Source organism: Arachis hypogaea, chromosome 11 (assembly GCF_003086295.3).
Source record: "Arachis hypogaea cultivar Tifrunner chromosome 11, arahy.Tifrunner.gnm2.J5K5, whole genome shotgun sequence".
Lineage (NCBI taxonomy): Eukaryota > Viridiplantae > Streptophyta > Magnoliopsida > Fabales > Fabaceae > Arachis > Arachis hypogaea.
The window spans coordinates 1,747,331-1,762,824 of record NC_092046.1 but is presented as its reverse complement, the minus strand read 5'-3'; the positions used below and the strand labels follow the sequence as shown (position 1 = coordinate 1,762,824).

Below are 15,494 nucleotides of genomic sequence, written 5' to 3'. Positions count from 1 at the left end.
ATATTATCTTACCATAAAAAGTTTCATTAGTGTAAGTGAATATATACAAATATATAATATGTATAAATATATATAATTAAATATATAATACCTGATTTTTAGTATGAGTGAATAACTTTGTAAAAGATAAAAAAAAAATATTTCGCTTTTGGAAGAAGAGATAAGATAAGGAATAATATACATAATCTCTTGAATATACCATTAAAGATTTCAAAAGTCCACATGCAAATCCCAATCTTTCTAACATAAATAAATATATAATATATATATATATATATATATATATATATATATATATATATATATATATATATATATATATATATATATATATATATATATATATATATATATATATATATATATATATATATATATATATATATATATATATATATATATAAGCACCTACGTGCCCTAACCCTTTCTATTGCTTTGCTTACATATCCGTTAAGCTTTTATATGGTTCTTAATTAATTTCTTCCCATTAGAGAAAAGAAGACTTTTGTGTCGTCCCATAAACATTCTTTGCTTCCTTCATCAACCAAAACTTGCACTTCAATATAAATAGATACCCGATAAACTACTTGAACCAATTAGTGAAAAGCTGCATAGTATAACTCATTATCATTCAATCTAACTTCCATAAAAGATCCTTTGAATTATTGAATAACACATCTTCATATCATGGGCGCTCTTGGAACAGTTGTAAGAAATTTCTACACAATAGCAGGGTAAATATGTAAATATATGCATATATATCTCTTTGTTATTCTCATATATCTACCAACTTTCATTATATTTCATTTGTTTAGAATCACTACTCCTAATAAATAGATAGGGCAAAAAAAAATTGCCCAATAAATTAATATGGTAAAGGAAGTTTATTATAAAAGAAAATTATTGGTGAAAACTCAAGTGAAGTCGACTTCACGTGAAATTGATATCTGAGAGTCGTTAGATGAATATTTAGTCAAATCAGTCAAATCATCTAACGACTCTCAGATATCAACTTCACGTGAAGTCGACTGTACCTGAATTTTCACCAAAATTATTATAGACAAAGCCATATATATATATATATATATATATATATATATATGAAATTTTCCATATATATATATATAGTCAATACTAAGGTTTTGTTTTGTTCTTTTTTATTTAATTATTTGTATTGTTTAGCTTACAACGATAATCCTTTGCGATACGAAATAATTCCACAAATTTTTGTATATGTAATTTGATGGTTAAATAATTACATATATAAGTTTTTAATTTTGTTTTTCATTTTTGACAGGCCTGGAGTGATGCTTCTTTATCCCTTGTAAGCTAGTAGCTAGTTGCCAATTCTTAATTAACTTTATGATTTTATGACTAATATATAAATAATATTATTTTTGCTCTACATTCATATTCATTCCTTTTTATATATAGAAGTTTGAAAGTAGTGCAATAATATTTATTTTTGGGGTGTGTCAATATTTAACATATTACAGATACGCATCAATAAGGGCGATTGAGAGTCCTTCAACCTTAGATGATCATCAATGGCTAACTTACTGGGTTTTATACTCCTTCGTCGAACTCTTTGAGCTTTCATGTTATAATATTCTAGCATGGTACGTAGATATATGTATATTATATGATAAGGAGTTTACATAAACATACATGCATGTACATATACACGCATATAATATTTGAGTACTAAAAGTAGTGGATTGATAGAATACCATGCATATTCTAACCTTTTCAAAATAATATATAATTGATTATTTGATCAATTAAAGTTGAGGTATTAAAAAATCAAAAATACTATTTGTATACGAAAATCAGCCATTATGTATTTATATATAAATATATGTATAATTTAACTTATTTTTAATATGTATTTTTATTTTCAACGTGTATTCATTCTACATTGATAGTTAAATTTGATGTTGATTTTGTGTAAATTGATAAATACATATTGATGCAGTCATATCTAAATACATTAATTTTTTAATGTGCCAACTTATTAAAAGTAATAGTATACATAAAGTGATATTAGTTCTTTTTCCTTGGCGTCCATGATTAATGTCGATTTTTTACGTACAAATATCATCATTAATTATACCAAAACCAAGTTGAAAATTGAAATACCAAATAGATTTCTAATAATAATTGAACATTTATTATATTATATAGGTTTCCCATATGGCCATACATGAAGCTTGTGTTTTGCATTTGGCTGGTACTGCCAATGTTCAATGGTGCTGCTTTTATATATGAGAATTATGTGAGGCAATATGTGAAGATAGTAAGCTATGGAAGTTACAAGGATTCAGATCAAGACAAGAGGAAGGACCTTCAAATGTTGAGCATTGATGCAAAAAAATCTGTTGAACGCTACATAGAGAGATATGGTCCTGATGCATTTGAGAAAGTTGTCAAAGCTGTATGCTATCAACAACTCTAATTGACTACATATGTTTGCTTCATTATAAAGCTTATCTATATTTCATCTTTTAATAATATTTTCCCCATTTCTTTATTCGAATTTGCAGGCTGAGAAAGAAGCGTGGAGGCACTGAAGATTGATTTAACCAAGTTGATATCTTATTAGGATTTTATAAACGTTGTGTAATCATTGCTTTTGTTGCATGTGTTATTATGCACAAAAATATTATGTAATCCTTAATTATACTTTGTTTAAATTGCAACAATCTTGAGGTTGATACTTTAAATTATAGGTAAAAACTCAGGTGAAGTTGACTTCACGTGAAGTTGATACCTGAGAGCCGTTAGATGAAAATTTAGTCAAATCAGTCAAATCATTTAACGGCTCTCAGGTATCAACTTTACATAAAGTCGACTGCACCTGAGTTTCCACCTAAATTATATTATATATAGCTTCCACAATACTTTACTTTTCACGATAGAATATATTATGATTGGTATAAAATAAAGATAACAAATTAAAAATAAAGGTAAACATAAAAACGAGACGAACCAACATGGAATTCGCAAAATAAGATAAATTGTTGTCTTTGCAATAAAAGCTAACATGAAGGAATAATACTTTGAATGAAGATGAATATCTAAATATAGAACTGATAAATAATGTTTCATTGGATATACTATAATGAAAAAAAAAAGGAAAAAGAAAAAGAACCTGATACCATAAAATGTTGATTTAGGCCTAAAACCTATGCATTTTTGTAAGTCTCCTCCGAAGTTCAAGATCTCTATCACAGTCAGTTGTCGCAGTATTTGGAATGGCAGAAGAATTCATTGTTCTTGTATAGTTCTGATCCATGTTCTGAGAGGGTCTTAGAATGGAATTAGCACCAATATGACTTGCAGGGTTCAGATTCTGAGTTTGATTCTGTCTTGAGTATATTGCACCATTCAATTGGGAACCAAGTTCAACAGCTCCTGCATTTCTTTGCAACCCTGCACTTGAGCTTCCTCCGGTTGAACCGATCATGCGGCCAAATGAGTTTCCTTGCACTGCTATATTTTGTAACTTGTTAGGCCTTATAAGATCAATGAAATTAGAAGCTGGTCTTTTCCTGGTGTTTGTGTATGGATGATGATTATGGTCATTGGTAGTAGTCATGATACCATTCGGATTCACTCTGTCAGCGACCTGAGGTATGTTTATAAATCCACTATTTACTGCAGAGTGTGGTGATTTGTTAAGGGGAGTAACTGGAATATATGGAGGTTGAGCAACAATTGGTGGTGGACCAGGATCAGGAGGATACCGAAATTCTGCTGAATGGTTCCCGGCCGGTGTAGTGAAATTGTTTCCCCTTGTATCTTGAGGAAAGCTTCTAGTAGCAGAGGTCCCTGGAAGCCTTTCTGTTGGACCTAACAACCATGGTGGGAAAGTTGCAAAAGTAGCACTTTGCCTCTGAAACAATGATATTTTTGCCTGTTCTTCAACACCTTGGTGCATTAAAGGAAATTCGGATGCTGAACTCGAAGCATGATGATGGTGCTTATTCCTGTCATTCAGCTCAAGTTGGGGTAAAGGAGTATGCTGAGGAGATGGTAGTACTTGAGACTTAAAGCTGATGTGTGATTTTGGTTTGGCACCAGACGTAGATTGCCACTGCAAATTAGAACTAGCAATATTTTTGTTGAGTCCAAGGTTTCCTTGTTGGCATACATGATTACTTTGAAGAAATCCAGAGCCTGTACCAGTCATCAAAACAGTGCCTTGTAATGATGGGTTACTTTGAATTAACACATTCTCAGGTGGTGTTTGTGATGAATGTGAACCAGAAGCCCGATCCAGCTTAGAGCATCTTCCCAATAAAGAATTGTCCGTAGCAGCATGATGCTCAGGATAATGCCTCCTTCTGGATTCTTCACCTCTCACAAATGTTTGTTTCTCTTTGTTGCTCCCACCAATTAGAACATCTTTACCCATCAATCTCATTGTTGGTTGGCGGGAAGGTCCAGCACTCGGTGCAATAGGTCCTGAACTTTCTTTTGGATAAATCATTCCATTTCCCATGTAGTTAGGCGTCTTGTCGCGTTCGACGGGATAGGATCTGGCAAGATTCAAACCCGAATCAAGCAGCTGAACAAAGTGACCGGAACTCCTACTATCAGAATTTTGCTGGAAGATGTTTGTTCGGCTACTTCCATGTAACTCTGTAACACCTAACCTGGCTGGGTAATGTGGAAATGGATTTAGCCTATCTTGAACCGTCTTCTGAACCACATTCCTCGCACCAATGCTTGAATGTTGTTGGCTATTTTGATGGGAAGTTTCTTTCATAGGTGCATTAAAGTAACCTTTTAATATGCATGATTTATCCGGTTGTTGATTCATCACTGCTTTTCCGCTGATGGAATTGGAACTGAAATTGATCAGCTCACCGTGAGAATTGAGTGGCAAACCAATAAAGTTCTGGTCCATGAGATTTTCTCTTGCATTTGCTTTTCCCTGGCCAAGAAACTGGTTCGAGTTATCAGTCATATCTGCATTAAAGATGCTAAATGATGGTCTGCTACTTAAAGCTTTGCCATTATTACCATTGTCGCCATAATTATGCGGTTGAAATTCAGGCCTCTCATTTGCTTTGTTAAACGAAGTAGAATACGAGGATGAAGGCCCCAAAAATGTCCTTGTATTTGAATTCGAGTTAGAGTTCACGTTCGTAGTGGCAGATTTAATAGTCCTATCCTCCATATGATCCACGAATTTTCTAGTGGAAATGAAAGCTTCAGATTCAGGCACTTGCGTATTTACACCAGAAACCTGTCCTGTTTGAACTGCAGGAAGAGATCTAGGAGCGTCAGCATATGGAGAACAATGCAGTGGAGTTGTGTTGACTCTATCAGACTTGTCATGGAATGCCACGTTGGATGGTGATGATTGACCCTTCTCTGAAATGTGCTTTGATTTCTCTTGACTGGTACATGGCTGCAAGAAATTCTGTGCTGCAACTTGACCAAGAGCATTGCAAAACTGTTTACTTTCAGCAATAGGGCAAACCTCCTTGCCTTTGTCTTTGTTAATGGCATTATTGTCATCATTTTTTTTGGCCTCCAAATTCCGAGTTGCCTCAGCCTCACTTTCAGAGCAATGCTCATTTGCAAATGAAGACTCTGATGCATCCGAAGCCAAGTTAGTAGCAGTTTCATCAAATGAGCTTCTATCTTTTGGGCCAAGTGTATAATCCTTACCAGAGAATCTCACATGCTTGTCTGAAGTTGGCACTTGCATATCACAGTGGCTTTCTTCTTCGGTACCTTCTTGAACATTGCAACCACCACTTGAAGTATTTCGAGAGATATGTTTGTGATTCTTGAGTATGCCACGAATGGGAGACACTGCTTTTTGTAGCTTTTCAACTGAGTCACAACTTACTTGTTCCTTCTTTTCTTCTGGTAATATCTTCAAATCCAATTTCTTTTCATGGGTAAGAGAAGCATCAATGACATCAACTTCAACATCTACTCCTTTTAGTTTTGTGGATCTTGTTGCTGACCTTTGCACCTTGCTCTTAGATGCATCTTCCTGAGACTCGAAGAAAACTAACTTAAACAATAACCATGACAACAATAATTGCATAATATATATTAACAACTGAATAATGCAGAAAAATGATGTGATAGGTAGCTAGTGAATGTCTCTCAACTCTAACAAGAATTGCAAACGGATGGAAAAGGAGGGGAAAAGCTTAGGTGACTCAATGGAACTAAATTTTATATACCGAAAAGGACTTAAAAAAGAAAATACTCTACGCAAAAGGTTTGTCGGGGAAGACTTGTGAGCATGCTTTGATAGAAATTTTAGTCATTCTCATGTATTTTATTTATTTTGTCATGTAAGTGTAGAAAGGTATTTGTTTGGAAATGTAATTTTATATTTAAAATAGTGTTCAAACTTAAAAACTAGATGATAAATAACTCATAGGATACTATAGAAATAGATTTGTGCAACAAATTAAACAACTAATTACCACCACCTTTTAGATGAGTAAAGTACATGCCCTAAGACACATTTTGTTATTCATCTACTTCCCATCTTTCTTTGAAATATAAACTCTCCTGTCCTATTCTAGCAATTCGATCTTCTCATTATTATTATTTTGTTATTTGAAGATCAAAATATTCTTTATTTACTAAAACTTATATAAATGAATTTCTATATAAAAAAGAACGTGACTAATAATAGTATACTAAGAGAATATATTACTAACTATAATTTGTCATAATTATTTAAAAAAACGTATTTTATCTGCAATTGATTTTATAATATTCATATATAATATTTTTAGTAAAATAAGGGAATAAGAATAGTTCAGTTTAACATATATATCAATTTTTTTTCTGAAAAATAATCATCATATAATTGTTGTTGTTAATATTTATTCTTTTACATAAAATTCAAAAGAAAATCATATTATTATTATTATTATTTTTATTATTTTTTTTTTCATAAATATTTCAATAACATATATAACTATTACTTAATTAAGGCTAGCTTTTTTTTCTAGGAAGTAAAATAATGAACATGTAAAGATTGAATTCTACTATTCTAGTTTGTTTTTATTTTTCTTATTTGATCGGACGGAGTAGGTTTTAAAAGGGTTATGCTATGTGTACACTAAAATTAGCCATTAAAATCATCCACCAAATACACATTGAAAATAAATTAAACCACACATATATTTATACATAAATATATTGGTGGCTGATTTTAGTGGTTGATTTTGGTCTACAAATAGCTTTTCTCGTTTTAAAAATACAAGAAAGCAAAGTGTAATTAAAATGTGTGTCAAGAGAGAGGGGATATATATTTTACTTTTCGGAGAAGATAGAGACCTCTCTATAAGAAATAATAATGAAGTATTTATATATTTAATCAATAAAGAGATAGTTTTGCTGATTTTACTGATGAAAGAGAATTGATTAATTAATTTTATAAATATAAACAAAAATAAAGAAATAAATAATAATAGATGTAATAATACTAATAATAATAATAACACGTAAATATATATACGTTATAAGACAATTTTTCTTGTCGAGAAAAAGAAATTTAATATATTTTTTTATTAGACAATTATAATATATAAAATATTTTAACTCATTACGACGACACATAATAAGAACTAAAATATTTTATTTAACTTTCTCATCATTTAGATGTTATAACATTTTTATTTATTTAATTAAGTAATATACATCTCTACTAGTATTTTAATTAACGCATATTAAAACCAAAGGATATATCAGATCTCTCTTTATTTAAGTATTATTTCTTCATTATTGGAGTTAATTGTTATCATTATTCTCTTTTCTTGAAAAAACTGATAACCCGGACTAGTTAACCTCTTTTTTTTTTTTTAAATGTCCTGAAGCGTTTTTTTTTTTTCAAAATAAAATATGAAAGATTTACCCTAAAAGACAATTTGTACTAGCTTCAATCTTATCAACTTGTTATGTTTATAGGAGTATATATGTATCATGTATGCACCTACAAACATGAAAATAAAACAATTATGATAAAGTCATTCTGAATTTCATAAATTACAATTATTAAATATAAACTTTTTCCATCGATGCTTAGTTAAAGTTTTAGAATAAAGGAATTCGTCAATATTAGAAAAAGTTTCCAACTATAAATTAACCCAAAAACAAAAAATTGAAAAGAGAAAGGTATCTTTTAAAGAAACGGAGCAAAAGCAATTCCTTAACAAACAAATTACTGTGATATTAAAGCAATACTAAAGAATTTTACTAAACATCCATTGAAAAAGGCCTACTAAAGAGAGAGGATCATAGGGTAAATGCATGAATAGGATGCATAAAGAATACTTTAGCCCGTGAAAATTTTGAGGCCTTTTATCTACGAAACACTACATACATATCATGCACTACCTCTATATAGAAACTGTAATAATAATGATTCCTATTTCCTAGCCAAATCGAAAAAAAAACATTATAATCATCATCAGATAAAGTTGGAATATAAAGCATTAAGGAAGATTAGCCTAGTGACATCCAGAAAACTAAGATTAGAGTAGAGACATTCTCCTAACGTAAGACCAGTAATAATATATTCTTTTCCCTTTTAAAGGCATGCTCAAAAGTAGGAGTTCATTTGACATTGGTTAAATTATGGATGAAAAAAATGGGAATATATAATGAATTAAACATTATCAAAGTTGGTGTTTAAATAGTCACCAAAATTTTGACTATGTACTTAACACTCTTGTTGAACCAATAAAACCTATCCATGGAATTTCACAATTTTAATGTGATTACATTGATTTTGGTTTTGGAGTACGGTCCGGTCTAGGAAAAAAAGATACCACTAACCAACATCTACAATATTGTGTGCAACCTTCACAATCAGCTCCTTAAAGTTATATATTTGACAACTTTTACTCATTGGTTTGGTTGCATCTAAAAAACAACGCTGGTATAAAATAAAATTCACAAAATACAAACTAACTTCCTTTTGACTAAGCGACACATATACTATAAGAGCAAATTAACCCACCAAAGACTAAAACAGTTTCAGAATAAAATCAGACAAGTTTCTCATTCACGTATTATTATCACACATAACACCAAATTAGAATCATTATATACATAAAAGTGTAGATATATCCAACACTAGCATCAGTACCTCCCTCACGAGTGCATAAAATAATACACTTTAGAGTAGAACTCCACCTCCATAATGATCTAATATCACGCCACTAAGACTATAACCAAAATCCACCCAACTATAAGGAGAATTACTAGCCATTAACTCATTTTGTTTGGGATAGTGCACTTACTAATTTATGATTCACCTTTGAAATTATACAAGATTTTATTTCAACAGTGTCTAAATGTTGAAGTCGTATAAATCATCAATACAGTTCAGTATATATCCCAAACGAAATGGATATGATCTCCCAATTCCTAATATACCCCAAACAAATTCAAGCACCTAATAAGTTGTATGTTAACCTCTATCTGCTAGAGTTAGGTCAGAAAAGCAAGGCCAGCCATAAGATAATGAAATTATATGAATGTTTATCTATATATATACACCATGCCCATGATGATGGCCCCATGTATGATAATTACCCTTTTCAAATTATTTGCTAATAGTGACGGGGCAGAAAGAACCCATCATCATCAGACTCAGTTACCTTCTTCCACCTCTTAACACATGACCCATGAGTGGCCCCTTCTATATAGCTATCATATATACCTGTCCTTCCTAAACAACTTCCAGCTGGATCAACATCCCAGCACCACACCATCAGCCCCCCTTCTCTTTTCCATTTTCTTCTGAATTCCTTCTACCTATTAAGACCTTTACCTCATATATATACATTGTATTTCTTAATTACTTTTGTATGGCATGCCAAATTCTCTATTTCATATATCAAATTCTCTCTATTTAATAACAAATTACGTACTCCGAACTAAATGCATGTCCTTTAATTTCCCGTGTACCCAACTCTCTAATAACCATGTTTTATCTTGAATATTGTTTTTCTCTTCCTGAATTTTAGTTCAGACATAAATCTCACACTATGATAGTCATCAACCCAGTTTAATTTCTTCCTCATATAACAAAAGTGATGCTATCTCTGTTATCTAGAGCTTCTGTTACTAAGAGAAAAGCAACACATACAACACCAAGAAGCTAAGATATAATTTAAAGCTAATATTTTATGTTTTAAATTCCATTAATCGCATAGTTGGTTGCCTCTGATCCAATAAGCTCAAATTAAAATCAAGGAACTAGCATGCATAATAACGATAAAATCCTATTATTTCATGTAATGTAAACCATATATATGTACATACACGTAGCGTACCTTCGTTGCAGCGAACTCGTCGTTGAACAAATTCTTCTTATTCTTCCTTTTCTTTTTCTTCGGCTTCTTCATTTTCACCATCTTACTCTTAGTGCTCAGAGGTACAAGGCAAACGCGCTTTTGAACCTTGCTTTTCTTCTTCACCATTATCTTCTTCTTTTTCTTCTTTGCGTTCTTCTTTGTATTCTTCTTTCTCTTACCTGCGCCACGTTCCATGTTATCTTCTTCTTCATCTACTGTAGCATCCACCGGTGCGTCACAGTTTCCAGTGTCGATTTGCGGCGCCACGTTGAGAATCTCAGTGAGGGAACGCTTCTTTTGCGTTTTAGGCTTGAGATTCGACCCCAGCTTCTTCCTTATCTGCCACCGCTCTTCCCTCATCGCTTGCGCGAGGCAACCGTCGATGTGCGCGTTCGCCGCAGTCACCGTCGCCGCCTTGAAAACCCTACAAACGGGACAAACCATCTCCAATTTCTCCTCCTCCTCCTCCGGTGAAGACAACGAATCCTCCGACACGGAATTCGTTTTTCCTCCTTCCGATCTCATTGATTGGCTGCCGCCACCAGTGGCTCCTTTGGATCTCAGCTCCTCGAGCCGCCGTGAAAGCCACCGGAACTTCTCGACCGTGACGGATACGTCCTCTCCGAACGGCCAGAACTTCATCTCCGTCTCGATTTCGGGTCGCTCATTCTCCATCTCCTCCTCTTCCTCCTCCTCCATTAGATTCTCTTCTTGCTCTAGTTTTTCCTCTTCGTCTTCAACATTGAAAATCTCGGTGATGTAGCGCTTCTTCTTTGGCGCTTTTGACTTTGACTTCAATTTCGACATCTTCATCTGTCGCCGACGCCGATCCTCCCTCAGGCATCCGTCCATGTGCACGTTCACCGCCGTCAGAGTCGCCGCTTTGAAATCGCCGCACACCGGGCAAACCATCTCCAATTTCTCCTCCTCTTCTTCATCCAACTTCTCCGATTCTCTCTCGCCGTCGTCTGCTTGAGATGCCGTCTCCACCACCGCCGGATTCTCCAATTTCTCCACCTCCTCCTCCTCCGGCAACTTTTCCGATTTCTCCGATTCCTTCTTGCCGTTGTCGCCATGAGATACCGCGTCATCCACCGCCTGAATCTCCAATTTCTCCGCCTCTCCTTCTTCCTCCTGCGACGATGACTTTTCTGAGCTTTTCGATTCTCTCGAAGCTGCAGCATCCGACGGAGGATTTTCATTTTCCTGTTCTCCGGAGGCGATGCGGTTGGATCTGAGCTCAGAGTCGTCGTAGTCGTCAGTGGTCCAGTTGGGAACAGTCATCGGAGGAAGCCATGAGCGTACTTGCTCTGCGGTTGCGTCGCTGGTCGGGAAGGGCCAGCACTGGAAGACGTCGCGCGACCTCATGATAAAGGCATAGCCCCTGCGAAGCACCGAATCAAAACCCACACAACAAAACCAGAAGAAAGAGACAAGAGTTAGTTACAGTCATAACAGTCACCCTACTCACTCATAAACCCAGCTAAAACCAAAATAAAATAAAACAAAACAAATGAGAAAATAAAAAGGAAGATGAAGCGTAGATAAATGCCTTATTGAGAATGCTCGAGACATGATCCAGCGAGAAAGAGAAAGAGACTATGAAGCTGAAGAAGAAGAAGTAGTGGTGATAGAAGATCAGAAGAAAAAGACATGAAGGAAGAGAGAGAGAAATGGTTTTGGATTAGAGAGAGAGAGAGCTAGCTGCCGCTGTGTGAGTAAAGTCGTCAAGTAATGCGAATATTTCAACTGTACAACTAATTTCATATTTATACATTTAACTTAATTATTTAATAAAATTATTCCACCGGGATTAGAAAATATATTTATTTTATACAACAAATTATTTTTCTGCAGAAAAATATTACTTTCTTATACATAATATGTGTATTAATAACAGTCATAATATGTTTGTATAATAGTTATATTTTTATTAATTAAAAATTATTTTATAAATTACTTCTAATTATAGTCAAATTTATCTATAATATGCATTTTAAGTAACTAATAAATAATAACGAATAATGTTAGGGAGATAATAGTATAAAATTATTTATTTATTTCAGTAATAATTAAAAAATACAAAATAAAAAATGAATAAATAAACAAAAAAAAAAGTCATAGTTGCCTTTGATTCTCAATGTCTCAATGACCCCAAACATTTTCGTTTTCTTCGTTGTTCTTTCTCTTTAGACAATAGAAAGGTGAGAAGCAGAAATTCAAAATAGTGTGTTTAAACGAAAGTTTTTTTTTTATTTTACTTTTTCTATTATATAATATTGTGTTTGTGCTTATTTCTTAAATAATTTATGGATAAAATATATATATATATAAAAGAAAGTGTGTGCATTCGGTCGTCACAGAAAGTCACTTCTTTTGTAACTCTCACCAAGACACAGACATGCACACTTAGTATCTACAGATAGATTTTTTTAAATAGAATAAAATAAATAATTAATATATTTTATTGAGTTCAACTTTTTTGGCTTAATTTTATGCATATCTAATTAAATATTTTTAAGTAAAAAGAAAAATAAATGTAAAAAGTTAATTATTTTTTTCTCCGGTATTTGCAGAGTAATATTTAATTAATTATGTTACGTCTACATTAAAATTAACCACTAAAATCAATTATCAATACAAAATACACGTTAAAATATATATATAGTGAAAAAAATTAAACTACATATATATTTATACGTAAAAATATTAGTGGTTGATTTTAGTGGCCAATTTTAATATACAAATAATATTTTTTTATATTTAAAAGAGTAGAATTTACAATAATAATTTGTAGAAATGAAAATCTAATTAACAATTTGTTTTTCATTAGATTTTTTTTATCAAGTATGATTATTTTAGCTTTAAAGAATTTATATATTAAGATTTAAATTTTTTATGCAATAATAAGTTTCAAAAGTAATTTATGTGTACTAAAAACCAAATTAATGAATATTATATATATATATATATATATATATATATATATATATATGTTCATTCATATTTTTTTAACTCAATATTCAATTGTTAAAATAATCAAATTTTTTTACACGTATTGTCAAATAAATTGGTATTGTTATTTTTTTTTTTTTTGTGTAAACATAGTATGATTGAATAAATTTAATTAAAAAATAATTTTTAAATTATACGTTATGTATTTATATTTGTTTAATTTACACACATTAATTTATTTATTTTTTTCAAATAGCCACTAGAATAAGCAAACATATAACAAACAAATAGTTAAGCTTGTTTACATTAGTATAATAAAAAATAATTTTACAAAAAGTCAAATATGTACTTATATAATGTGGCTAATTAGTGGTTATTTTTTGTATATACTTAATATAATTATTATTTTTATATATAAAATATTTAAAATGTTAAAACATAAACAAATTTCCTTCTAACATAGTCAACAATAAAATCTAGATTTTAAAGTTCATGATTGTAATTAAGATCTTTCTAGCAAAAAATTAATTTATTTAGGATATAAATTGTGGTTTTCTTTTCTTATAAAAATATACACGCTTATAATTAAATTAGATTGGTATATAATTTTTTTTTAAGTTAGGAGTGAGACTCGAACACGAGACTTCTAGATAAAAATAAAAAAACTATATCATTTGAGATATAATTCGTTAGTATATACGCTTACAAATTATTACAACAGTATCTTATATTTTTATTGTCATTTATACTTTTTTAGTAAATGAATAAATTTAATTTATGTAAAGATTCTTTCCATTTAATTATAAATAGTTTAAAGATTTTGAAATACTAATTAAGAATGTTGTTGATTACACAAAATAACCGCAAGATACTTTTCCAAAAATAATATAAATTTAGTCAATACTCGATACAAATGTAATTATTAAGGTCTTTCTCTTCATTACTTTGTATGAAAAAAAATATATTTATTTCTTCAATGTAATTAATCCTTTCCTATATAAAATTTTCTCAAATGATAAATAAACTGAGACAAAAAGAATTTCCTATAAAAGAATTAAAAATAGACAGGGAAAATAAAAATAATCAAACAATAATAATAGTGCTTACTAGAAATGCAATAAGATTTTTGTTCTATTCATAAATATTTTTAAATAATTTATATAATAATTAAAAATATTATGATACTTTACTCAAAAAAATGTTTTAGCATATGATAAATATAAGAGATTTTTAAATAAATAAATAAATTAAATTCATTATTTATTGATATATGTAATTTTAAGACTATTAATTTTTTATATTTTAATATTTTTTTATTGTCGCTACAAAATAAAATTTGTATATATATATAAAGGAAATAAAATAGTATAATTTTTTAATAAGACGTGGCCTAATCACTAGTTCTTAAGGGAAAAAAAATGTTTCTCTCTGTTTATCATTAAGATAATAATAAGAGAAAGGACAAATAGGTCTCACGGACATTTTTGTTTCTGACCATTGAAATACTTTTAAATCTCTGACCTTCACAAAATTTGGACGGATCAGTTCCTCCGTCCAAATGCCTCCGTCAGGGACTGATCCGTCCAAATGCCTTTGTCAGGGACTAATCCGTCCAAATTTTGTGAAGGTCAAGGATTTAAAAATATTTTTTAATGGTCAAGGACAAAAATATCCGTGAGACAAAAGATTAGGGATCTATTTATCCTTTTCTCTAATAATAAACTAACAAAGCTAAAATATCCTTCTTTTTATTTCACCGATTAAATAATAATACGTTATGTCCTAAGTTTAACATTTATCAAACTCGTCAATAATAATACATTTAATGTAAACGCTTTTCTTTATTTATATTTACACCAAAATTTTGTCCCACTAGGTGTTTATAATTTTTGTATTTAATATAATGTATAATATAATATTATTTTTATTAATATAATATTACATAATTTAATACATATATAAAATTACTTTATATTGAATACATCAAAATTAAATTCTAACATAATTACATATTTGTGTTTAAATATTACTTTTTAAAAAAATATTGTTAGAATGATCTAAAATGCACAGATGGTAGTGCGTGAATCAATATGGTAGCAAAATTAATTGTTCTAACATGATATGTTAATTTTGTTATTTTACTTGATAAATATATACTTATTGGATAAAATTTAATTAATACTATCA

General features: G+C 30.7%; 2 protein-coding genes across 3 annotated transcripts; one reads left to right on the top strand and one right to left on the bottom strand.

Moving 5' to 3' along the window:
• The first annotated feature begins 589 nt into the window (after window positions 1-589).
• Window positions 590-2,702, top strand: LOC112723725 (HVA22-like protein f). The gene is made up of 5 exons (XM_025775174.2): window positions 590-734; window positions 1,298-1,324; window positions 1,497-1,619; window positions 2,185-2,434; window positions 2,544-2,702. The coding sequence occupies exons 1-5, from the start codon at window positions 688-690 to the stop codon at window positions 2,568-2,570; spliced, it is 474 nt and encodes a 157-aa protein (XP_025630959.1). The 5' UTR covers window positions 590-687; the 3' UTR covers window positions 2,571-2,702.
• A 290-nt stretch (window positions 2,703-2,992) lies between these two features.
• LOC112719789 (uncharacterized) lies at window positions 2,993-12,070 on the bottom strand. 2 transcript variants are annotated; one of them, XM_025770490.2, is made up of 4 exons: window positions 11,905-12,070; window positions 10,332-11,736; window positions 5,683-6,016; window positions 2,993-5,604 (listed from the first exon to the last, which is right to left on the bottom strand). In XM_025770490.2, exons 1-4 carry the CDS (start codon window positions 11,925-11,927, stop codon window positions 3,179-3,181), a joined length of 4,188 nt encoding a protein of 1,395 aa, XP_025626275.1. In that variant the 5' UTR covers window positions 11,928-12,070; the 3' UTR covers window positions 2,993-3,178. The 2 variants fall into 2 exon arrangements, with proteins under 2 accessions (XP_025626275.1, XP_025626274.1); XM_025770489.2 differs by having other exon boundaries at window positions 2,993-6,016.
• Window positions 12,071-15,494: the final 3,424 nt, after the last annotated feature.

Excerpts from the sequence above, each read along its gene's own strand:
- LOC112723725 (XM_025775174.2), top strand. The coding sequence starts at position 688 with ATGGGCGCTCTTGGAACAGTTGTAAGAAATTTCTACACAATAGCAGG. Across the intron at positions 735-1,297 it reads AATTTCTACACAATAGCAGG|GCCTGGAGTGATGCTTCTTT; the intron begins GTAAATATGTAA and ends CATTTTTGACAG. Across the intron at positions 1,620-2,184 it reads TGTTATAATATTCTAGCATG|GTTTCCCATATGGCCATACA; the intron begins GTACGTAGATAT and ends TATATTATATAG.
- LOC112719789 (XM_025770489.2), bottom strand. The coding sequence starts at position 11,927 with ATGTCTCGAGCATTCTCAATAAG. Across the intron at positions 11,737-11,904 it reads TCTCGAGCATTCTCAATAAG|GGGCTATGCCTTTATCATGA; the intron begins GCATTTATCTAC and ends GGTGCTTCGCAG. Across the intron at positions 6,017-10,331 it reads ACGAGTTCGCTGCAACGAAG|GAAGATGCATCTAAGAGCAA; the intron begins GTACGCTACGTG and ends TTCGAGTCTCAG.